This window comes from Guillardia theta, assembly GCF_000315625.1.
Source record: "Guillardia theta CCMP2712 unplaced genomic scaffold GUITHscaffold_238, whole genome shotgun sequence".
Classification (NCBI taxonomy): domain Eukaryota; class Cryptophyceae; order Pyrenomonadales; family Geminigeraceae; genus Guillardia; species Guillardia theta.
Window position 1 is genome coordinate 23,952 of NW_005434438.1, and position 22,542 is coordinate 46,493.

At 49.8% G+C, this 22,542-nt stretch overlaps 7 protein-coding genes across 7 annotated transcripts; 6 read left to right on the top strand and 1 right to left on the bottom strand.

Moving 5' to 3' along the window:
- Nucleotides 1-1,134: 1,134 nt before the first annotated feature.
- On the top strand, nucleotides 1,135-3,431 carry GUITHDRAFT_121547 (hypothetical protein; the record flags this gene model as incomplete). Its single annotated transcript, XM_005819208.1, has 18 exons — nucleotides 1,135-1,527; nucleotides 1,581-1,727; nucleotides 1,774-1,817; nucleotides 1,866-1,898; nucleotides 1,955-1,993; nucleotides 2,045-2,085; nucleotides 2,139-2,240; nucleotides 2,289-2,373; nucleotides 2,418-2,477; nucleotides 2,523-2,592; nucleotides 2,630-2,692; nucleotides 2,746-2,803; nucleotides 2,853-2,901; nucleotides 2,950-2,999; nucleotides 3,046-3,074; nucleotides 3,128-3,177; nucleotides 3,226-3,242; nucleotides 3,298-3,431. The coding sequence occupies 18 exons, from the start codon at nucleotides 1,135-1,137 to the stop codon at nucleotides 3,429-3,431; spliced, it is 1,464 nt and encodes a 487-aa protein (XP_005819265.1).
- Nucleotides 3,432-4,627: 1,196 nt separating this feature from the next.
- On the top strand, nucleotides 4,628-5,287 carry GUITHDRAFT_44863 (hypothetical protein; the record flags this gene model as incomplete). Its single annotated transcript, XM_005819209.1, has 2 exons — nucleotides 4,628-4,794; nucleotides 4,843-5,287. Coding segments are annotated over 2 exons (612 nt in total), but the record flags the coding sequence as incomplete, so codon positions are not given.
- A 1,907-nt stretch (nucleotides 5,288-7,194) lies between these two features.
- GUITHDRAFT_148737 (hypothetical protein) lies at nucleotides 7,195-9,091 on the top strand (the record flags this gene model as incomplete). The annotated part of the gene is made up of 6 exons (XM_005819210.1): nucleotides 7,195-8,177; nucleotides 8,281-8,373; nucleotides 8,426-8,534; nucleotides 8,587-8,751; nucleotides 8,806-8,893; nucleotides 8,943-9,091. 6 exons carry the CDS (start codon nucleotides 7,195-7,197, stop codon nucleotides 9,089-9,091), a joined length of 1,587 nt encoding a protein of 528 aa, XP_005819267.1.
- A 116-nt stretch (nucleotides 9,092-9,207) lies between these two features.
- GUITHDRAFT_121550 (hypothetical protein) lies at nucleotides 9,208-10,537 on the bottom strand (the record flags this gene model as incomplete). Its single annotated transcript, XM_005819211.1, has 9 exons — nucleotides 9,208-9,240; nucleotides 9,287-9,344; nucleotides 9,398-9,555; nucleotides 9,606-9,717; nucleotides 9,770-9,834; nucleotides 9,884-9,938; nucleotides 9,991-10,006; nucleotides 10,066-10,111; nucleotides 10,157-10,537. 9 exons carry the CDS (start codon nucleotides 10,535-10,537, stop codon nucleotides 9,208-9,210), a joined length of 924 nt encoding a protein of 307 aa, XP_005819268.1.
- A 2,219-nt stretch (nucleotides 10,538-12,756) lies between these two features.
- Nucleotides 12,757-16,761, top strand: GUITHDRAFT_160331 (hypothetical protein; the record flags this gene model as incomplete). The annotated part of the gene is made up of 23 exons (XM_005819212.1): nucleotides 12,757-12,828; nucleotides 13,030-14,112; nucleotides 14,157-14,285; nucleotides 14,331-14,372; nucleotides 14,422-14,491; nucleotides 14,537-14,631; nucleotides 14,686-14,824; nucleotides 14,872-14,912; nucleotides 14,959-15,005; nucleotides 15,052-15,133; nucleotides 15,176-15,238; nucleotides 15,287-15,342; nucleotides 15,388-15,467; nucleotides 15,515-15,561; nucleotides 15,610-15,678; nucleotides 15,724-15,831; nucleotides 15,877-15,942; nucleotides 15,988-16,035; nucleotides 16,082-16,132; nucleotides 16,178-16,264; nucleotides 16,317-16,416; nucleotides 16,469-16,569; nucleotides 16,615-16,761. 23 exons carry the CDS (start codon nucleotides 12,757-12,759, stop codon nucleotides 16,639-16,641), a joined length of 2,703 nt encoding a protein of 900 aa, XP_005819269.1. The 3' UTR covers nucleotides 16,642-16,761.
- Nucleotides 16,762-18,214: 1,453 nt separating this feature from the next.
- GUITHDRAFT_121552 (hypothetical protein) lies at nucleotides 18,215-21,775 on the top strand (the record flags this gene model as incomplete). Its single annotated transcript, XM_005819213.1, has 22 exons — nucleotides 18,215-18,236; nucleotides 18,428-18,499; nucleotides 18,556-18,793; nucleotides 18,839-18,893; nucleotides 18,966-19,038; nucleotides 19,104-19,188; nucleotides 19,238-19,300; nucleotides 19,344-19,353; nucleotides 19,473-19,567; nucleotides 19,617-19,643; nucleotides 19,761-19,854; nucleotides 19,898-19,945; nucleotides 20,174-20,241; nucleotides 20,288-20,348; nucleotides 20,394-20,451; nucleotides 20,512-20,555; nucleotides 20,656-20,719; nucleotides 21,210-21,274; nucleotides 21,329-21,430; nucleotides 21,476-21,545; nucleotides 21,598-21,650; nucleotides 21,692-21,775. 22 exons carry the CDS (start codon nucleotides 18,215-18,217, stop codon nucleotides 21,773-21,775), a joined length of 1,551 nt encoding a protein of 516 aa, XP_005819270.1.
- A 14-nt stretch (nucleotides 21,776-21,789) lies between these two features.
- Nucleotides 21,790-22,535, top strand: GUITHDRAFT_156379 (hypothetical protein). The gene has a single exon (XM_005819214.1). It carries the CDS (start codon nucleotides 22,248-22,250, stop codon nucleotides 22,431-22,433), a length of 186 nt encoding a protein of 61 aa, XP_005819271.1. The 5' UTR covers nucleotides 21,790-22,247; the 3' UTR covers nucleotides 22,434-22,535.
- Nucleotides 22,536-22,542: the final 7 nt, after the last annotated feature.

Here is a 22,542-nt window from a genome sequence, read left to right on the forward strand (position 1 = left end):
CTACAACGCAGAAGTGTGGGAACAGAGGAGAGTTGTGTATCAAGCCGACATTGCTCAGATGTTTGGCAAAAGCAGATCTTCTATAAGCAAAGTCCTCCATCCAGAAAATGCGCGAAGACTGGTAGAGACTTGCATGGCAGGAGCCTCGAAAGACGCGGTCCTCGCGAACATTGAAGATGAAAACAAACGAAGAAAGGGGCGCCAGGGTAGCACAGAAAAAGATAAACGTGGATCATCGTAAGGAAAAGCTCGAATTTGATCATCCGAATATACACATCATTTTTGAAACAATCACAAGGTTTGAAGCTGTGAAATGTTCTTGATCCGTGGGACTTATTCATTGATAATTGCAATCCTTGGTCAAGGTAGAAAGATTAGACTCCACAAGCTAACGACACAAGCAACATATATACTAAACACCAAAATTCGAGCTCAGTCAAGCTCACTCTGCATTGTACAAGTCGACTGGCATAACAAGAGACTCGCTCGATCATCGGATGGCATATCGTGCTATAAACCAATTCTCTTGCACGGATTTCCACGGCCTACACCTTGAATGGAATGTCTCAACCAAGATAAAAGTTGGCTGTACGAAATAGCTTGACTCCATCTCTTCTTCCTACCTTATCCACACATGTTTTCACCTATTCGCTTTTTCCTTGCCTCTCACTCTCCCCGCTCCTTCCGTGGCAGCTCACCGAGTCGTCCCGGAGTCCTCTCCCATGAGGCTGAGTCGATTCTCTTCCCGCCTCCGTCTGTTAGCATGCAGCATGCAACCGTTGCCTGGCAGGAGCCTCAAACTTTCACTTCAAGTACTACGGTAGTCTCCGAGTCCGCCTGATCCCCGTCCTGTAGCCAAGTTTTCAGGCTCCAGAGCTCTTGCACTGAGGGGGGCTCGGATAGGATGCGACCAGTGGATGAGACATTTTTCAGTCAGTGTGCAAGGGAGGGAGGAGAGGAGGAGCGGAAGGGAGGAGGGTGTGGAGTACAAGGAGAGAAACCAAGGACAGAGGAAAGCAGAGCAGCAGGTTCTTCGAGAAAAGCTTAGGGTATGGTAGATAGACCTTTCATTTTGAATGCGAGCAGAGAGGCAGAATGCGGGGCTCGAAGAGGTCAACACATGAGGGTGTCAAGATGAATTGTCGTCATTCGCAGAGGATGAGCATCAAGACCATGAGCTCGAGTCTCAAGCTCTGCCTCGTCCTCTTGCTTCTTCTGCCTTCCCATCTGTTCGCGCACATTGAGGTGGACAGAAACTCCGCTCAGCCGCAGCACTCGTGGCAAGGCAGCAGAGCTCAAAGGCTAAACCCCATGCAGACCATGGGGGTCATGCTGGATCACATGCGCACCAGTCGGAGCATGGCTGAGATGAGGCTGAGAGGCGGGAACGGAGGCAAACCAGGAGGATCGATCCACACCAACACCATCTATTTGACGGGACTTCCAGCGTATGCGAACGAGGAGTGGGTAGCAGCGTTTGTAGGGAAGAAGTCGGTGAAGAAAGACAGCAAGACAGGCAAGTTACAGGTGCAGAATCAAAATGGTGTCAGAAGCAATGATTTGTGACTGTGTGCGATCAGATCTTCATGTATAGAGACAAGAAGGGTGTGGCGACTGGAGCTTGTCTGGTTGGGATCGAGGGCATCAGCGAAGCTGAGAGGATCTGCAAGGAGCTCGATGGCAAGAAGATTGAGGGAGTGGAACGTCTATTATGCATTAGAGCGAAGGTGAGACGGGCGGGGTGAAGAGAAACATTGACACGCCTTCCACTAGGTAGTGCCTAGGAGGTTTGACAAGGAGGAGAAACTGCCAGAGGGGTAAAGACTGACATCTACCCGAATGAATCTGATGCTTTTTCTGGCAAGGTGGAAACGATTTACAGATCAGGAGAGTGGAAGGTGAAGTGAAGCGCTCCTCATGTGAATCTCATTCATGCTTGATACGTTGCCTTCAGAGACTACTTCTACAACTCTGTCACCGGAAAAACGCAGTGGTAATAAGACTCTGAGATTTTTTTTGTCCTCGTGCTGATTGCTTGCACAAGGGAAGTGCCTGAAAATGCATTCATCTCCTCAACAGATAGCGGTTGGTCCTGGAAGCACTTGCTGGAGGTCGATGACTTGCTGTACACCCTCTAGGCGTCAAGATCGGCAGCGCTGCTGGCCTCCAAGATGCTGACCAGTACGCAACAAGTGTTGGCCCTGATCCCAACAAGGATATGGAGCAGGATGATCAAGATGGTATCTTACGCCATTCGTTTGCTCTCTCCGATTCTGACATAGCACAAGCAACTGCCAAACCCAAATTGAGAAGCATACGAGGCATTGATTCTCCCGGCACTCAAGTAGTTCCGGGGGGATTCATCTCGAGCAGGTTTGACATCGATGTCGAGTCATCCTTGCGTGAAATTCGTGTAGTGGAACTTTCATGAAGAATCTCCCTCGAGGATCAGCGGAGGACATGAAGATGTATGACAGGTCCTCCAACCCCGACCTTGTCGTCATGTAAGTGAACTGGCGCAGAAAAGCTCATGAGCGGGCGGCGCACAAGGGACCATTCTACGGAGACCCTGGTTTCATTCACTGTGAGGGTGTGCGGAGCAAGGCTCTCCCTGCTCAACTGCCGTCAGGTGTCGGGCGATGTCGTTGCAAGTGTTTCAACAATTGTGTTGGTCTCTGCACATGTCCAAGATGTGAGGTGAAGGCTGCAGACCAGCCCTGGACTCGTTGATGACTTTAGAGTCAGTGTTACCCCGGTACCTGCTGGCCCATGCATCCTGAGATCGCGCGGTTGAGGAAGCTTGGTGCTTGCTTGCCTTGCTGGCTCTCTCAACTTTCTCATCTTTGCGGCAGGGATCGAGAGAACGGAGTACATCTACAACTCGCTGCAGCCTCCTCCAGGGTAAGACAAGATTAGAGCCTTTAACAACCTCAGCTGCTTTGACTGCAGGTACATAGCTGGGGTAGGACGAGGCGCCGTTGGCACTACGACCGTTCAAGGTAGTCGAAAGGATTGGGAATGAAGTACAGCTGAGAAGTATTGCAGACGAGGGACCTTCTTTCGACGCGTATGAGGTGATGAAGTCTGACTTGTTGCTGGCGTGTTGGTACTGAAAGAGGCACAATAGTACGCGCTTAGGAGCTTCGACAGAGCAAACAGACTGCGGAAGGCTCAGAGGTTGATGCCACGGAGGCTGCGTGCTGTATGATCTAACGAGACATGTAGGAAGACTCCTCAAGGCGGTGACGGTAGACAGCAAGCATGTTGGACCTGAAACACTGACGATCTTCTGTGCAGCTCCAAGCGGTCAAGGGGAGAGCAGCATTGTTCCTGGGCAGTTCGACGATGCGGCAGAAAAGGGCCGAGACCTTATAGGCGAGTTGCTTGATGAAGTCGGCGACGATGGAGGCGAACGAGACGGAGAGATGTAGTGTAGAGCTGATCGAACTTGAAACGACTCAAGTCTGACATGTTAGCCGTCATCAGCCTGAGACTGTGATCATCATACGGCCTTAAATCATACTGTTACTGGCACGGCCCCGGAACTTCAACGACACTTCGGCAACCTCGGCCGCCGAAACTTCCGCCGCAGTCACTGAGCACGGCCCTGTGTGCCGGGCTTCCGACGGCTCGGCCTGAGTCGTGTTGGCGTAACTTGCCTAACTTAAGACGAGCCGCTGCCATCTGCTGAGGGCCCAGCGGCCGGGCGGCGCTGCCAACACTTGAACTTGAAACTTTACTCAAAGTTAAGTCTACTAGGCTGAGTCAGAGCGTCCGATCACGCCGATGATGCCGAGGGGGGCCGGGGGGCTAGTACTCACAGTATCCGCTGGGCAGTGCCGCTGCCGCAGTGAGGCTCCCCGCCCAGTCACGTGGCCCAGTGGCACGCCGCCTCGTTTCAACGGTACGGTGCCGGTAGTTGATAGAACGTATGCCAGCCGTGCCAGTACGGTCAGATAGCGCCGAGTTAACAAAAACTCTCCACGGTAAACCAAGACGACTTACGTGTTTTGCGAGGCGGCAATGTAGCGTGTGCGATGAAGAGGGGGCTTTCCTAGCCGTCTTGCTAAGGTCCTCTCATGTCTGGATGCTGTGATATCTGCGTGACTTTGGACTAGTACAAGTCTAACAAACTTGTATTCCGTCAGTAGTCACTAGGCCCTTCAGCGGGCCCGCCCGCCGGAGCGGCGGCGGCGGCCCGGGGCGGGGCCCTATACCGGGCCGTACGGTGTGAGCAGACTCTTTTAGAGAACGGTGGCTTAGCAAGTGGAGGCAAACGAAGCCCGTGGGGGATACAGAGTCATCCGAGCCACTGCCTTCTTGCGGACCCGGCCTCTGAGTCACGGTCTTCAGTGAGTGACCCGCGGCCGCTGGCGCCGCCGGCCCGGCGGGGCCGGCCACCCCGATCGGACTCCCCGGGCCCCTGGCTAGTCGGGGCCGGCGCTGTCCGATCACGTCACTGTGACAGAGGCGGACCCGGAAGGGTTAGTCGGCACGTGCGAAAATGGGCAAGTATGGAAGGAAGCTCAAGGCGAAGGAAGAGCGGGAAAGAAGGGAGCTGGAGGAGGAGGACAAGAAGGCAGTTGTTGAAGCAGAGCAATCGGCTCATGAGCTGCCTGAAAGCGCCATGGGAAAGAAGTTCTCTCATCCAGATAAGAAAGTACGAGACAAGGCTGTCATGGTTTTTTCACACTGGATCGCTAAACAAGATAAGCTCGACGAGAGTGAGCATCTGAAAGTATGGAAAGCGCTATTTTACTGCTACTGGATGTCTGATAAAGTACCAATACAACAGTGAGTTGTTTCTCTGCTTTTTCCTCCTGTCTCCTGACGTATACTCAGGGAACTGGCAAAGAAACTGGCAGCGCTTATTCACGATTTCCCTAACACAGAACAATCTGAAAGGTTTATCTTGGCCTTCTACAAGACGATGCAAAGAGAATGGGCAGGAATTGACAGACTTCGACTGGACAAATTTTACAATCTTATCCGTTGTTTCCAGCTTGAGACCTTCCGGTACTTGGCTAAGCAGGGATGGGAAGAGGAGGCTGTCGGGCGCATCAACACCATCATAGAGGAAGGCCCTCTTTGTCTGAGATCAGAGAAGTTCATGTCTCTCGGGCTTCAGCTCCACATGATCGACATCTTCCTCGATGAGGTGACAGACGTGGTAGACGATGGCATGTCAGCAGACTCGTGGCTTCGGATCATGGAGCCATACTTCAACATGATGAGGTCACAGTGCGACAAGAGTGTGTTTGACAGGATCTATCGCAGAATCTTCTTGGAGCTTGCCAACACAAAATGGTTGAGATCGAGCGTAGAGGAAGGAAACAGCGACGACGACATCTCCACAAAGCCCCTTCGGCACGTCAACCGCATGTTCCGACACACGTACATCGAGCCTCTACCCAAGCAGTCAGTCAACGGTCACTTCAAGCGCCCTGACTTCGCCCAGCAAGTTGCCAAGTCTCTTGCCCAGAAGATTTTCTCGGTCACGGTCGATCCGCAGACCTGGCACTATGCGAGAGTAAAGCTGTATGACTTGCTGGAGGAGTACAAGAGCCTGTGCCTGGACCTGGGGGTTTCGTTTGTGCCGGACTTGAATGAGAATGCCAACGAGTCGAAGGAAAAGGAGAATGAGGCAGATAAGCAAATGTCAAGCAAAAAGAAAAAGAAGCAGGCTGCAGAAACACCGGGCAAGACAGATGCAGGGGCCAAGATTGAAACAAAAGCTCCTGACTCCAAGAAAAAGTCGAACAAGTCAGTCTCTAAGGACGAAAGCGATGAGAAGAATGAGAAAAGCGATGTGAATCTTATGGGCTCCAACAAGAAAACTAAAGTCAGTGCAGCATCCTTCGAAATCAGCAATTCGAATAAGCAAACCCCCAGGAAGAACTCAGCAGACCCTCTCAAGTCGGAAAGAATTGAAGCGAAAGTCCAAAAGCCTCAGACACCAAAGACGCCTGGAAACAAGAAGAAGATGCAGTCAGCTGAAGATCCAGCTGAGGTGAATGAGGAGAACGAGTCTGAAGATGCTGCAGAAGCTCCTAGCACAGCAAGCAAACGAAAGAGAAAAATCCCGAGCCCCTCAACTCGCGTCCTCCGATCAAGAAAAGCATCATAAAGTTGTAAATAAAGAATCTCTTGGTGAACTCTCCATTGCAATGGTGTGCGACTGATGCCCCTGTCACTGGCACATGATCGTGAGGTACTTGACGGAGTACAAGTTTCAACGTTAGACTTGTACTATGCCAAAGTAATACAGTAGCGAAGTAGGGTGCAGGTAGGTGATTGACTTCTGGGATAAGAGTATTTATGAAGCAGAGGAAAAGAGTAAAAGAAGGGAGCGAAGTAACTGAGATCATTAAGTCATGCCAGCCAGTCAGATAGCGCCGACTTAACTCAACAAAACCATAGCCTCCGTAAACTCGCCGGCATCCGAAGTTCAATGAGTAAAACTTTGTGACTTCCGACTGAGTCCCTGCCCTGAGTCCGATCCGAGTGTACGGTCACCGTCACCGTTTGCCCCATCATGGCATGAGTACCGTGACCGTACTGCGGAGGCTGGCAGACTGCCACGGTGATCCGAGTCGGACAAGTCTAACTGACAAACTTGCACTCCGTCAGTACCAGCCGGTGACATGTACGCCGTACGGTATCAGTACCCGGTACCATCAGTGCGGATCATCGGATCAGTGCGGTGATGCGGCCGTCGGCAGTGTCCGATCGGGCCCGGGCCCGCGCGGCCGGGCGACCGTCGGTACGGTGGCGGCGATGAGAGCTGAGGCGGACTGGGATCATGGTCGGCTCTCATTGTAATAATATGTCAGGGTCGATCCTTGCTCCCTCTTATCTTGGCAACTCGTTCTAGTCGTTCTAGGAACGAGACACTCCCGTCCCTCCTCCCTGCTATTCCCTCCCTCCTCCCTGCTATCCCCTCCCTCCTCCCTGCTATCCCCTCCCTCCTCCCTGCTATCCCCTCTCTCCTCTCTGCTATCGCTCCCTCCTCCCTGCTATCCCCTCCCTCCTCCCTCGCCTACTCCCTCCCTCCTCCTATCGCCTCCCTCCTCCCTGCTATCGCCTCCCCCCCTCCCTGCTATCGCCTCCCTCCTCCCTGCTATCGCCTCCCTCCTCCCTGCTATCCCCTCCCCCCCTCCCTCGCCTGCCTTAGTTTTGGCTCCTTCCTCCCGTATGATTCTGGTCGAGCTTCCAGCAGAGGTTCTCCAGCACATTTACTTGTTCATCCCTGATCGGATCTTCCCTGACTGTCGAGTGTGCCGGCGACTTCGCAGTTGCCTGCCCTGGTGCAGGCTGGTGGAGGTTCAGATCAAGCCAGGAAGAGGGAAGCTCGTCCGCCATGAGGCTCTTTCGGAGATGATGTGCCGCCCAGCAGCGCAGAGACGAGTGAACAGAGCTCGCGATGTCGACAAGATCCCAAAGGTCATGCAAGTCAATCTGATCGTTCAAGATGCCATGGCAGCGCCAGCGGTCACAAAGGCCGTCAGAGAGGGCGGAAGGAGGAGCATTATGCTTGACGTCTCCGGTATCGCAAAGGACGAGCTCTTTAGTCGAGCCTCGCTGTCCCGTCTAGGCGATTTAATCGCAGCATGCGGAACATGCCTGACTGGGCTGAGCCTCGCAGGCAACGGGTTTCAGACGAGCGATCTTCACCTGCTCTCCGACAAAATCCAGACCTGCTGCAACCTGACATCTCTCGATCTCAGCGGGAACAGACTGCGAGGAGGCGTCGGGAGACTCGCGGCCAACTTGTCCCGACACCTGACGAGTCTGACGAGGTTGGACGTGTCGCAGCCAGACAGCGGGCGAGGAGACGGTCCGGGGCTGCTGCTGGATTGCCAACCTCTCATTCGCGTCAACACCAACCTAAAGCAGCTGAACCTGACCTGCAGGGATGACTCGTGCAGAGCTATCACTCCCGTCCATCATGTTGCGATTAGCTCAGCACGAGCAAATGGGCTTGACCGAACGACCTTCTTGTCGCTGGAGATGCTGCAGGAAGTGCAACTTGAAGGCAACGGACTCACAGACATGGACATGAAGATCCTCGCTGACTCTTGGAAAGCGCTATCGCTCAAGCGTCTCTTCGATCCTGTTGCTGTTGACATCCTGACCTTCCGTTGCAGATCTCAACCTAAGCTCCAACGACTTCTCCAGTCAGGCAGTCGCTTCGCTTGTCGAGGTTCTCCATAAGAGCAGCAGACTTGAAGTGCTCCAGTGAGTTACTCGTTTCTTTTCCTCCTCTCTCACTCATTGCAGTATGTCACACAACGAGCTCGGCCCTCAGGGAGCCTCTGCATTGTCTGAAGGCCTTATGGCGTGTCAATCTCTCTGCTGCCTCAACGTCAGCTGGTGTTGTCGCACGTCTCCTCTGTCACTGCACTCTTGACTCCTCGGCATGCAGGTGCGCCCTGGGCAATGGCCTCCAAGATATTGCAAGGATCCTACCCGAGCTAAAGGAGCTGAGAAATCTCGACCTGTCAGGCAACGAGCTAGATGAAGCAAACTGCAAGGTGACGCTCGAAGGGATGGGGGAGAGGGTGAAGCTGCTTGCAGTCTCTTCAGGAGGTTCTGTCAGGAGGCTTGAGGCTGCGAACGCTCAGACTTCAGCAATGCCGCATTCTAGACCAACGTTTCACTCACCTCGTCTGCGGATTATCGCGCATGCTCGACTCCGATACGCAGCAGGGAACTCTGGAGGAGCTGGACTTGCTCCGCAACTTCATCGAGGTCAGGCTGTGCTCTTGCAAGGTCTGCCGGTCGACTGGCTGAGATTGCTTGCAGGAGGAAGGGTGTCGGAAGCTTGCAGACGCCCTGATAAGCGCCAGGCATCCGCTGCGACGGCTCGTGCTTGGCTACAACAGCTTTCAAGGTGATCCCCTGAATCGGTGCCGACGTGATACTAAAGATGAGGGATGCAGAAAGTGGCGCTTCCCTCCTCTTTCCTTACCTCCAACAAGCCGTTCACCTCCAGTTTTTAGACTTGCGAGGGAGCAATGTCCTGACAACAGCAGCACGCGCTGCTGTATACGCAGCAGGGCCATCTTCTTGTAAATATCTCTTCTTCTAGATGATATTGCTTCTATTTCATCTATGCATGATAGTTTTCTTTGTAAATTCGGCAATTTTGTCAAAATAAAATTGGGGTTACCAAATTTATGACATAAGAAATAATAAAAATCATATTCAATCATTTTCCGAGAGATCTTTGGCTATTATCTTGACGCATATGTCAGATCATGAAGAATGAAATCAGAGGTCTTACTTTACACTGATCGCAAAAATCATCAAGAAGCTCTTTCATGTAGGTAGAGACTACCATCCTGCAAGCAAACAAGCTGTCAGTTAAAAATAATTCTAGAATTACTGAACTCACTTCGACCCCAGAAAGCGAGCAACCAAGAGCTCATATGCAATCTCTGTCCTAGAAGCTTCCATTCCCTTGTTATGATGTGAAACAATGTCTTGAAATAAAAGGGTTCGATCCTTGCTGCTCAATCTACCGGCGTTAGACAGCTCCTTCACAGCTAGTATCTACTCAAAAGCGTTCAGTGCGAGCTCAGAAGTGGCAGCCTTCAACTCACAGCTCCATCCGTCACACTCGGATGCAAACAATGAAATCCTGTCGGGACTTGTTGAGAAGAAGACTCGGTTGGTTTCGCTGGTATATCTCGAATCATCGTGCTGGTTTCATAACTTCATAGATATCGTGTCAGAAACCAAGGATAAGGGAGCACGTATCAGGTACCCTGACTCTTCTGAAGTATACAACTCCTCTTCATCTGTATGCAGAGAGGCAAATGGCTGTTCTTCCTAACAAATTTTGCATGTCAGAATATTCAAAGAAGATTAGATGGTTCACCTTTGTAAGATGCTGTGGGGCTTCATCGAAGTCACTTTGAGGTTGTCTGACTGTCCTGCACCGCTGGTCAGCAAGCCGAAAGCTTCAAAGTCTTAGACCATTCTGACCGGAGCATGGAGTCTGCTGTGAGAAAGTCAACGAACAAGAAGAAAAGGACGAGGGAGGGTAAGTAGCGCTCTTACCTGAAGGCGACACGTGGTGGTGCACCATCAGCCATTCCTTCCCCATCTTATTGCCACGTCAGCAATCAGTCAGTGGAGTAGATAAGAGCACCTTTCTGTAAATATTCGTAGCGTGCATTTGTCTCGAAAACCGTCCATTCACGACGTCTTCATTACAGAAAACCAGTGCGATCTTGCCTCGTATCTGCACAACCATCGAGCTTGGCTTTATCACTGTGCTAGAAAACGCGTCATCCGAGGCGCCAAAAACAGTCTTCCACATCTCCATAATAGATTCATATCCGTTGACAGGGAAGGGAAGGCCGGGCAGGATGCATTGGATGTAAGGAGTTTGCAGCCACAGTCTTTGCATCTCGTCGAAATTCTTGGAAGTGAAGGCGTTATAAAATTCGATTGTTTGTCTCTTGACAGCCACTATGTCCTTGTCGTGTGTGCCCTCCAGCCTGCTAGTCTCATAATCTTGGTCATCCATGTTTCTCGGGCTACTTATCATTGATAGACATAGTTGTCTTCTCGCATTTCCTTCGCTGATTGCAGAACCGAAGGTACGGCGGGAGCTGACCAACTGCGACGTCAGCGTTCTATGCTCAACAAGAGGCGGCTTGAATGGCACATAGCAAAAGGATAATTTGAATAGAAGACCAGCGAGAGTCGTGACGTGTATCGCATTCCATTTCACCATTACTGACACGGAACGATGTGAATTCTAAACCCGCTCGCCTGAAGAAAATAAATATTGATCACCAGCAAGAAGAGGAAGCAAGATTAGCTGTCTGAAAGTATCTCGTCACCTTGACTGCATGCTTTCCCATACCCTATTTCTGCATAACAGTGCTACCACTCTCACTCCTTCATAGCCCTGCCGTGGCATCCAATCTCTTACACTTGCCATTTCTGCCATCCATCAGCCTCCGTTTCACACTGCGAGCACTTCTCAACACATTCTCGAAATGTTTCGAAAATATTTGAATGTTTCCTCTCTTATTTCGCTAAATTTCATATAAATCAAAGTTTACAATGAAAATATCAAAAATGATCAAAAATGTATGCGACTCCTGGCCGATTACAGTAATAATCTACTTGAGGCGAGCTCGCAAATATGAGGCCACTAAAAACTATTTTTGGTTTAACTCAAATCTACTGTGGTACCGGCACCGGGCACTTGTACCGCCGGTTAGAGACTGAGACTCGAGGTCCCTGCCCGGGCCCCGGATGGCCCAACTACTCCGGGCGCCGCCGAAGGCCAGCAGTCACTGAACTTGAAACTGGGAGGCCTTTACTCAAAGTTAAGTTAAACATCAGCGAGTAATGTTTTAAAAGGAGGCCGGGGTAATAGGAGATGCGCCTGGGACTTTATCGAAAGTATGCGATCAGGAGACGGTTCGACAAAACGGATCTAAAACAAGATTTTACATAATTATATAACTTATTGGACACGTAGGGATGTTAGAACCTTTCTTTTCACAGAGATCAAGTGGGTAGGGGTACTATTGGATTGAAAGCAGCTGACTACGACCCCTCTTTGCAGGTAGCAGGAGTCTATTACCACTGAAGACATACAGATTTGTAATTGATGCTTCATTCTTTGAAATGATCTTTTTTGTTTTGGAATTACAAAAGGCAATTCATGAGGCAAACGTTGCATTGATCAAAGTACAGGTTGCTCTCGCCTCAAGAACAGAAATCATAGGTTTCACACAAGCAGTTTCCATTTTCCTGTACTGAAATTTCAAATATTCTAAGCTATCTTGAATACTTCGGATAATTCTGGTCCACGCGATGTAAATGAACCCTACCATCACATTACATCGAATTCCTCCTCACAAACACCTTCAATCCCAGGTGGGGTGGTTTGCAAGGGTTATGAATATTGGGGTGGGGTCATCCAATACTTGAAAGGGGCACCTGAAAACTACTGAAGACCCACCCACTCAACACCCTTCCCCTTATTCCATGCCTATCGAAAGACCGTCCAAGTACCCCAGAATCTGATATTCTATGCACCGGTAATTGTATACCCTTACCCCTCTTTACTCGAAGCACTACCCCTGTAGTGTTGTGTCCCCTCTTACAGCCCTTCCTCGCCCATCCACCCGACGCATCCTCGTCTCAAGCACATCCGTCGCCTGCTCTGCCTTCCCTCCCTTCCCTCTGCTCCCTCCTCTGCTCTCTCCTGCGATATACTCTCAGCCTCTCTCGAGCGTACTGGCGCACGGTTCCATCAGCTTGCTCTGTCTATCACTTGTGAAATTTGACTCATTGCAGATGCGTCTGTCGTTTTCAAACTTGCTTGTGCGGAATGTTCATAGCTGTAAAGAGACATCTTCAGCTTCTTTTCTTCTCTTAGTTCCTTTGAATACGAGCACTACTTATCTTCTCTTTCTCTAGAGCCTAGAAGTGCCTAGATGATCTAACCTCACTGTTGATAACCTCTCTGTTGATGACCTCACTGTTGACCGACATCTCTCTCGCTGATGTTGCCCCCACTATGACAATCCTGTTCAAGATTGGGTCATTTGCTCATTCTTGCAGAAGAGAAATGATGTTGAACAAAACCAAATGTATTGCATTAAGCCTTAGGTCTTCTGGTTTGATTGGTTTTCCTGCCTTGTGATTCTTTGTCATCATTTGCTTCACTCCCTCCCTCCCCCCGCCCAATTCCCACCCTTTCCTTTCTAATCTTGCTGCCACATGTTCCAAGGCATGCCTCCTACACAGAAAATCACGCTATTGGGCGTACGGGCTCTTACTGCTGTTTTCCAGGTATCGTGACAGGCTGTGTCGAAAATGAAGAATTTGATCGTTTTAGCCGTAATGGCAGTGGTGATGAACCACGCGGCCGAGGCTACCAACATGTTGAGTTTATCTATTTCGCCTAGATTGAAGAGTGCTTCACTTCTTCACCAAAAAACTCAGAGATCCACTGCGGAAACAGCAGTGCTTCATCTCAGAGGTGGTGCACAGCGAGTGTTCCACTTCGGCAAAGAAGGAACTGATGGCGACAAGAGCATGAAAGCACTTCTTGGAGGCAAGGGATCCAACCTTGCAGAAATGAGCAGAATTGGATTGAGTGTACCTCCTGGTTTCACCATCACGACTGAAACCTGTCAGGAGTACAATGGCTTGGGAAAGCAACTTCCGAAGGGATTGATGGAAGACGTCATGGCAGGTGTGAAACGAATTGAAAAACAGATGGACATGAAATTTGGAGATGAGGGCTCACCGCTCCTCGTGTCTGTCCGCTCTGGTGCGGCTGTGTCTATGCCCGGAATGATGGACACCGTCCTCAACCTTGGTTTGAACGACAAAGTCGTTGAGGGTCTTGCAAAGCGTGCCAGCAAGCGATTCGCTTATGACAGTTATCGTCGCCTACTTGACATGTTTGGCGATGTTGTTTTGGGAATTAATCACAATCTGTTCGAAGAACAGCTTGAGGAATTAAAGGAATCAAAGGGTGTTTCCACTGACAATGAGCTAAACGAGGATGACCTCAAAGAATTGATCGCAAAGTACAAACAGGTATACCTGAATTGTGGAAAAGAGTTTCCAGAAGATCCAAACAAACAACTTGAACTTGCTATCCGTGCTGTTTTCGATTCATGGGACAGTGAAAGAGCGAAAGCCTACAGAGAGATCAATCAGATTCATGGACTGTTAGGAACTGCAGTTACAGTCCAGTCTATGGTTTTTGGCAACTTAGGAGCGACCTCTGGCACTGGAGTGCTGTTCAGTAGAAATCCTTCGACTGGAGAAAACAAATTGTATGGTGAATATCTTATTAATGCTCAAGGAGAGGATGTTGTTGCTGGAATTCGTACTCCCTCAGCAATTAGCACTTTGGAACGCGAGATGCCGCAAGCATATAAATCTCTACTCGACAATGTCGACAAACTCGAACGCCATTATATGGACATGCAAGACATCGAATTTACGATTCAAGATCAGAAACTGTTTATGCTACAATGCAGAAACGGGAAGCGTACTGGACCAGCAGCTGTCAAGATTGCTGTTGATATGTTCAAGGAGGGTCTCATCACCAAGGACCAGGTGATACTTCAAAATCTTCTTTCATCCCTTTAACCAGTGCAAAGGCTATTATGATGGTTGAAAGTGGCCACCTGGATCAGCTTCTCCACCCTCAATTCGAAGATCAGAACAAGTACAAAGCAAGAGTCATTGGAAAGGGCCTGCCCGCATCACCTGGAGCTGCTGTTGGCCAGGTGCTCCAGTTGCCCCAAGATGTAAACTCTGACGTGTCTCATCAGGTTGTGTTCTCTCCCGAGGATGCAGAGGCGTTCAAGGCACAGGTCTTCTTGATTTATTTGATATCCGATGGATCCGTGATGTTCTTTTCAGGGCGGAGCAGCAATCTTGGTGCGCGCAGATACTACACCTGAGGACGTTGGTGGAATGCACGCTTCTGAGGGTCTACTACTTCAATCCTCAGTACAAAAATGACGGAATTGTTCAGGCATTCTGACACAGAGAGGTGGTATGACTTCTCACGCAGCTGTTGTTGCCCGAGGCTGGGGCAAGACGTGCGTTTGCGGCTGCCTCGAAATGAAGGTATGGTGATTATATTGACCATCACAAGGTGCCTTTTGATGTATTCGATTGCAGGTTGATGACAAGAAGAAGATCTTTACTCTGGGAGGAAAAACTTTCAAGGAGGGTGACTGGATTTCTTTGAATGGCAACACTGGAGAAGTCATCGAAGGAAAGGAACCTTTGTCTCCACCGACGATCTCTGGAGATCTAAGTGTGTCAAAAAGACTTGCGGATTGCCGGTATCTGATTGCTTGACAGGCACCTTCATGAGCTGGGTGGATGAGAGGAGAAAATTAAAGGCATTTCTTTCTCGTTTCCAGAGAACTTTGTTTACAATCTGTTCAGGTCTTCACCAATGCGGATACCCCTGAAGATGCAGCCGAGGCAAGGAGGTATTTTCCTTTGTGCCCCATGTTTGATTTGTAATATCACTCGAAGAAATGGAGCCGAAGGCATTGGTCTCGTGCGCACAGAGCACATGTTCTTTGCTTCAGATGATAGGTTGAAGGCAGTCCGTCAGGTTTAACGCAAGCTAGCTAAAAGTTCAATGACATTGGGTCAGATGATCATGGCAGAGAATGTCGAGAAGCGAAAAGTTGCTTTGATGAAGCTCCTTCCATTCCAAGTAATTTTTCCAAGTTCTTGCTGAATGCCTTACGTCACTCGTTTACAGCGTGCCGACTTTGAAGGGATTTTCACCGCCATGGATGGACATACAGTCACAATCAGGTTTTAATGTGTTTCGCAGAAGCTTGTATGCTCAAATAGATTCAGGCTGCTTGATCCACCTCTCCATGAGTTTTTGCCAAATGGGGAAATGAAAGATGTTTGCCAGATGATGGCGAATGAATTGGGTATATCGTTTTGTTTCTGCATGTACCATTAACAAATTAACGAACAGGAATTGACGTTGCTGCTGTCAATGACAAAATCAACAAATTGCATGAGGTGTCTGGTTGTTTTGTTTCTGTTGTGATGAACTGAATTGAAGTGAAGACCAATCCTATGCTCGGATTGAGAGGTTGCCGTTTGGGAATTGTCCATCCAGAGATTTCCGAGATGCAGGCAATTTTAAATTTAATCGGGTATGTCATTTGACGAGTGCTCAAGGCGAGAGCGATCTTTGAGGCAGCACTCAACGTGAAGGCAAAGGGGATCAAACCTGTCGTCGACATCATGGTTCCCCTCGTCGGCTCTGTAACAGAGCTTGAGAACCAGGTGAGATGATGCTAATAATTTCGAACATCTTATCATGCCGACAAGGCCAAACTTATTCGATCAACCGCTGAGACTGTCTTTACGGAACGAGGATCTCGTGTAGAGTACAAGGTTGCTTTCCTTTTCTATGTAGATTTTCAGTCTGATGCATAGAAGGTGGGGACTATGATTGAGATTCCACGCGCTGCTCTTCTTGCTGGAGAGGTATCTCACCTTACACTGAAATTTTGAATTCTAAATCTTCTTTCAGGTTGCAAAAGTTGCAGAATTCTTCTCCTTCGGAACCAATGATCTCACTCAAGTGTGGTGCCATCCAAGTCATCAATTTGAGCTGACTATGCAATAGATGACGTTTGGGTTCTCTCGTGATGACGTCGGAAGCTTCTTGCCGACGTATCTCGCCAACGGGATTCTTGTGTCAGATCCATTCCAGGCAAGCTCAATGCTTGGTAGTTTAGTTTTTATTTAGCTGAACCTATGTATAGGTGCTTGACAGAAAGGGTGTCGGCCAGCTTATTAAGACGGCAATTGAAAACGGCCGTGCAACAAGAAAGGATCTCAAATGCGGGATCTGCGGAGAGCATGGTTTGTTCTAGCCGCTCTAATAGGGCTTGGGAATTCATTTTCATTTGTGCAGGTGGAGAGCCGTCTAGCATTGAGTTTGTGTCAGGAGCTGGCATGGACTACGTGTCATGCTCGCCTTTCCGTGTTCCCATCGCCCGTTTGGCTGCGGCTCAGGTATTTTGTGATAGTGCCTGATCAATTATTCTTAATCCTTCACAGGCTGAGATCAAGAAGGGAAAGCACTGAGACAATTTCAGCCTTTTTGACATTGTACAATGCTGCATGCCAGAAAGTTGTTGCATTCGTTCCTGTCTCACCTTCGTCTGAGCCTTCTACGTACAAGGAAATTAAATCATTGAGTGCAACAATCACAGCACCTGCCTCTCTCCTCCAAAAAAGAGCAGCCATGCCCACACTGACAGCCAGTGCATAACCACACTGGGCCACAGACAGCCTGAGAGAATAGCCTTCAGGGATAAATGATATGATCCGTCATGCCGATGCTGACCCGTCCAACAGTACAGAAATGCGCAGTAAGTCCCGAGAAGCGCTGAATAATTTGCGGTCAAGCATGAAGAGCAATCAGAGGGCTTCACTTGTCAGCAACAAGAAGCGACTGTCACTAAATGTCTCCGTATACCCGCCTTGCTTCAACGCCTTCAATGAAGCTTACACATTACGTGATGTCTTATCACTTCACCTTCTCAAGCAGTATTCCGCAAAGAGGATGGGAAAGTACATAACCAACCAAGACCAAAGCTTGGATAAAGAAATGTCTTAAAATAGAGTGTTCAGATGCACTCGGAAGAAGCAGAAATCGCCAGAAAAGCTGAATGAAAATAGTCAGCAGAGGAAGGAAACGCCAAGCAACCTCTTCAGCTAAGCTTGGAAATAGAAGAACTCTCGCTGAGACGGACAAGAGGCACCACAGAGCGTGAGCTTTACTGCCCTAGAATGCATCAAACACATCGCTGTTTCATGCTGCTGTCTTACCTGTAGACCATGAATTCTTTCTGGTTGCAAGAAGCCACTTGCTCTGCCACCTATCAGCAGGGTACCCCCCAGAACGAGGATCGTGACAAAGACGTGCAGAGGTTCAGGGCCATTGTCGCTTGCGATGCACGTCAAGCGATCCATGCTCATGTTAAGCAGCTGCATGCAGCATCATCCCCTCTTTCCAGACCTCGTGGGAGACCTGCTTGCACAAAAATTTCCAGGAAGAGAAGGTCTTCAGAGGATAGGAGAGGATGAAGGAGGGGAAATAATCAGCGAAGATTTCCAGGAAGAGAAGATCTTCAGAGGACAGGAAGGAGGGGAAATAATCAGCGAAGAGAGGGACAGGCCTGCGCTATAGGCAGAGAGGGGAGGCGAGGGGAAGCTGACGGGAGGCAAAACATGAGCGAGTTTGTCGGAGAATCGGAAAAAGTCGAGGCAGGGAAACTCGGGACTATGCGGGAGGCCGATCAAAGGACGCACTTGATGGGGGTAGGGGTGGTGTGATACCTGAAAAAAGGGTGGGTAGAAAACAGGGAAAAAGAGGGTGGGACATAAGTGATAACGACCGTAACGAAAGCGAGCGCGGCATGAGAGGAGGGATGCGAGCCTTGGCGCTGGTGGCAGCGAGCGCTGCTCCGCTCGCGCAGGTGAAGTGAAAATGATAGAAGAAGTGGAGGATGAGGCGATGAGAACATGTTGCTGCACTTTCATGCTGTCACCTGCCTCTTTCCTCCTCCGTCTCCCTCAGTCCCCTGGTAGATAAACATAAAGGTCACTGGAGATCCGCTACCCCTGTTGTCGTCTCGTGCGTTGGATCTTGGCAATGTTCACAATCGACATTGACTGTAGTTCACATGATCCTCACGCCCCTGTGCATACATGCTGTCATAAGAACCTGACGATCGGCTGTGGGAGTGATGCCTTCTCCCGAGCGTCTCTTTCTCCTCCTTGATGTGCAAGATCTGATTTCCAACCCTTCAGGCATTTCTCAGCTCTCCCTTTAGTCCTTCCAGGCAACAGCTGCTCCACCCTACAGGCCTCTGTCCGACTTCCACGTCGATTTCAGGGCTGCATGCTCCGTCAGTTGCTCGCAGCCTTCACCCTGGCCGTGAGTTTCTGCTTCCTCGCTCCCGTCACCCTCCTCCCTGACATCTCTGCTGTTAGATCACCATCCTGACCGTCTTCAATCTCACTTTCTGCGATGTGGCGCCCAGAGGAGCAAGCCGCTCACCACGACGTCAAGTGGCGCTGCCGGAGAGGGAGAGTTTGGTATGAGCAAGGCGGATCAGGCAGGAAGGGAGCTAGAGGAAGGATCTCGACCAGAGTGGCTTCCGGCGTTTGTTCCGCTGTGGGTGACAAAGAAGTTGCATCCTCTAGTCCAGTTTGCCATCATGCTCGCTTGGTTGTTATGCGTCGTTAATTTATGTGAAGCTGAATCGCTGGGCAGTTACGCTTTCCATCTGCTCTATCTCTCCAAAAATTCGTGGAATTTCCCTGAGCAGGTACAAGGAAGTAGGGGGAGGGGGAAGGAGGGTTGGTAGGGGAAGCAAGCGCGCTGACTTGAGCCCGTGCAGTTGATCCCGAACAGCAAGGGAGCCTTTCAAAGCATCGGGCTCGATTCCATCGCAGGGCTGGTGGTTGTGGCAGGTGAGACTTGAAATGGATCACCTTGGAATGGAGAGACATTAAGGAGAATGATGTGATGACGTCAGGTGTCCTCGTTTGCCGCAAGCTAGCAGGAGTCAGCGTGATCCCTCCTCTCCTCCAGAGCTCAAACCCGCCATGGAGAATCCCAAGGTTCGAATGGCGGAAGGCCTGACGTTCCTGTCTCTGACATTCGCCGAAGAGAGGCAAAGAAAATCTTGGGAGGAACGACAGCCTACCTCTTGCTTGCTTACATTGCATCGGGGTAGGTCAGCGAGGAAGGAACAAAGAATCTGACACCTGATCAGCTATGGAGCGGTCTTTTGCGAACAAGTGCTTCTCCTTCTCTCAGTCTACAACGTCCCGCTCACTATCCCGACGATGAGGGCCTGGAAGGCAAGCCGTTGCTTGGCATGCCTAAGGCTGACTGCGTGCAGGTACTGCTGGGGCATCTCATGTGGGTGTACATGGGCATACGGATCCTCGGCACGAAGCACAAGCCCTTCTTTCCTCCTCAAGGGACTTGGCTGAGGTCTTGATGTCTTGTGCTCTCATCGTTATGCCTAACGCTTGTGATCAAGGTGGAGAACAAACAGCAACTGGGTCTGGTGAGAATGGAGGGATAAAGCTGAGCCATTAGGAGAGGAGGGACAGAGCTTTCAGAACGAGCAAACTGAGATCAAGAAACCTGCAGTGCAAGGAAGTTTGTTTGACTGAAGTTGCAGGTGGGTGGTAGGAAGCTACTTCGTGTCTGCTCTTCTGTTCAACATCGCAGATCTCATCAACCAGTTCATCCTTCCTTCGACCATCTTTGATGAGGTTGAGCGATGGGAGCAGGGCGACTTGAGTAACGATAGAACAGGAGAGCGTCGTCTCGAAGCTCGTCAATCCTGAGAACAAGGATCTTCTGGTATTCTCCTTCTTCCTCTCTTCCTCTCGTTTTCGTCCTCTTGTTGCCCTTGCTGCTGCATTCCGTTTCCTTCATCACCTATGCTCTCTTTGGCTTCGTCTGCTTTCCTCTCCTCCTTTCCGTTCTATCCTTCTTTCCCTTCTGTCCTCCTTTCCCTTCTATCATCCTTTCCCTTCTGTCCTTCTATCTTCTCTGTCTTCCCTGCTCGTCTTGACTTCTGCCGAATAGGCCATGGCAATTGGAGCTGTTGGGCCCTGCATATCAGCTCCCATCTTCGAGGAGGTTCTCTATCGCGGGTGATACGTTAGCGTCTTGCCTGTCCGCTGCCTCACTCTACATCAGGTTTCTCCTCCCGGCTCTCGCCGCCATGATGCCTCTACAATGGGCCATCCCCACGAGCTCGGTGAAGCCCCCGCCATAGCAACGGTGGGTTCTAATTTCTTCCCAGATCCTCTTTGCAGTTCATCACCTCAACATCGGAGGGATTCTTCCCTTGTCCGTGCTCGGTGAGTAACACTGAAAGGGAGCGAGCATAAGAGGGGTTGAAGAAGGTGACAATCAAACAGGTCTAGCATGGGCAATCATCTACACGCAGTCAAGAAATTTGCTGGTACTTCCATACTCGTCCTTCCTCCATCCTCGTTCAGCTACAGCTCACTATCATTCTTCCACATGCCTCCTCATAGTTTTCCTCTTGATAACTTTTGCAGGTCACCATCCTCATCCATGCTCTGTGGAACTCGCGAGTGTTTCTTGGCTCATTCAACTCTCTATGTATACCTTTACCGTTCTGATGAATTATCGTCTTCTCCTCGGGCCTGTCCGCAGTTCCTTGCCGCTTAGTTTGATTGGCATTTTGCTGCCATTGTGGTCGACACTTGTAGAATATGCTTCAGCTGCATAGCAAGCAACTGAATAGCAAGAACACATTCAATGATTGCTCGCTTTCTTGTCCGCTGCGCCTCAAGAAGCTGAGGCGGGCAGGGCAAGACAATCGGAAGTTCTCATAGGTACAAAACGATGAGAGAGCGGAGCAGCAATGGCGCGGAGGGGAGGGAGGAAGTGAGAGAAGGAGACGAAGGGCTGGCATGAAGGAATTTGAGTTGAGTTGACCATGAGAATCTGTGAGAGGTTGTTCCAGGTAGAAGAACAAAGTATGAGGGGTGCAGGGTGATGGGAACATATTGCTGCAACAAAACGTGGATGCAGCAACAACTCAGTACATGTGAAAATGATGCGCCATATCACATCTGATTGATTGCAGGGTATCATTATCCCCTATCAGCCATGGTTCCAAGAATTTCCTCCATCTCACACGTCGCTATCGCTGTATGCGTTATCATCATTTTACGTTCCTCCCATTCTGTTGACACAATATTCAAGAACCGAAAATTCTCGATCAGGCTGCACGATTGGCCAGATCTGTGGATCCGAAAGAAGCGTTGTTGGAACGACATGGACGAGGACACGCGAAGGCAATGGAAGGTGCACTCAGTGTGATGGATACTCGCGATCCCATTTGCCATGCAGACTTTGGGTTGGGACGAGAAGAACTGGAAGACCGGAACGGGAGTGCAGACCAGAGAGAAGCGCTGGGACGGTGAATTGTTGTGCATGTAAGACAAGAGTGAGTGTCATGAGAGGATGTGCAGAGCTCAACTGCTCTGAGCTGAAGGCGGCCAAGGCATTAGGTTACGACCGCAAGGTGCGTTGAGCTGCTAGCAAACTTCGTTGAGAGTTTTGTAGTTGTGGGAGACGGAAGATCAAACCATCAGAGCTGATCACATCCCTCGCATTCCCGTGCGTCCATGGGAGTATACGGCATGGTAAAACACAACATCACAGCCGCTTAGGGATTTTAAGGTGTAGATAATGTAGAGCTAATTACAAGAAGTGGAAAGGCTATCTTTCTGGCTATCCTTTCAAAAATGGCAAGTTTCAACTAATTTGAAGAGAATCAAAACGCAACAGAACAGGCCAGGTATTGAAAATCAATGACCCATTCTACAAGAAACGCGAGTGTTGCTTATTTCTATCAAGTCGTTCAAGTTCGGCAAGAACCTCTCGATGCTTCCTGCGTATCTTCGATGCCTGTAGGATGGACATGATTGGAATTCAGATATGACAGGAAGACTCACAGGAACAAGTTGCTTCACATGCTGTTCAGCTTCTTGTAAAGTCAGACCTTTGGACACCATGAGATACCCCTTGAGATGTTTCAGGTCAGGTAGAGGAACCGCACTGTCAGTTGGAATCATCCCACCACGCATAGCATGACACATCGCACACGGCCTAGGCGACAATGCACATAGATGCTGCCCCCTCGCATCTGAATGATCGAGCTGAGGAATGTGTAAAGCCAAGTAACATTCGTGTGACAAGCAGAACAAGCATACTTGATGAATTTGATACCGTTGACAAGCTGCAGCAAAGTCAACGGATCGCCCTCGCGCACGTTGATCTCGAGGTGACGAAACCTGAGCGATAAAAAGAGATTGAGACTATGGAATAAACACAGCACATCGAAGTCACCCCAAAGCTTTGATTGCATCGGGAGGTACGATGTGCTCATGCTGCAGCATAGTGAGATATCTTGT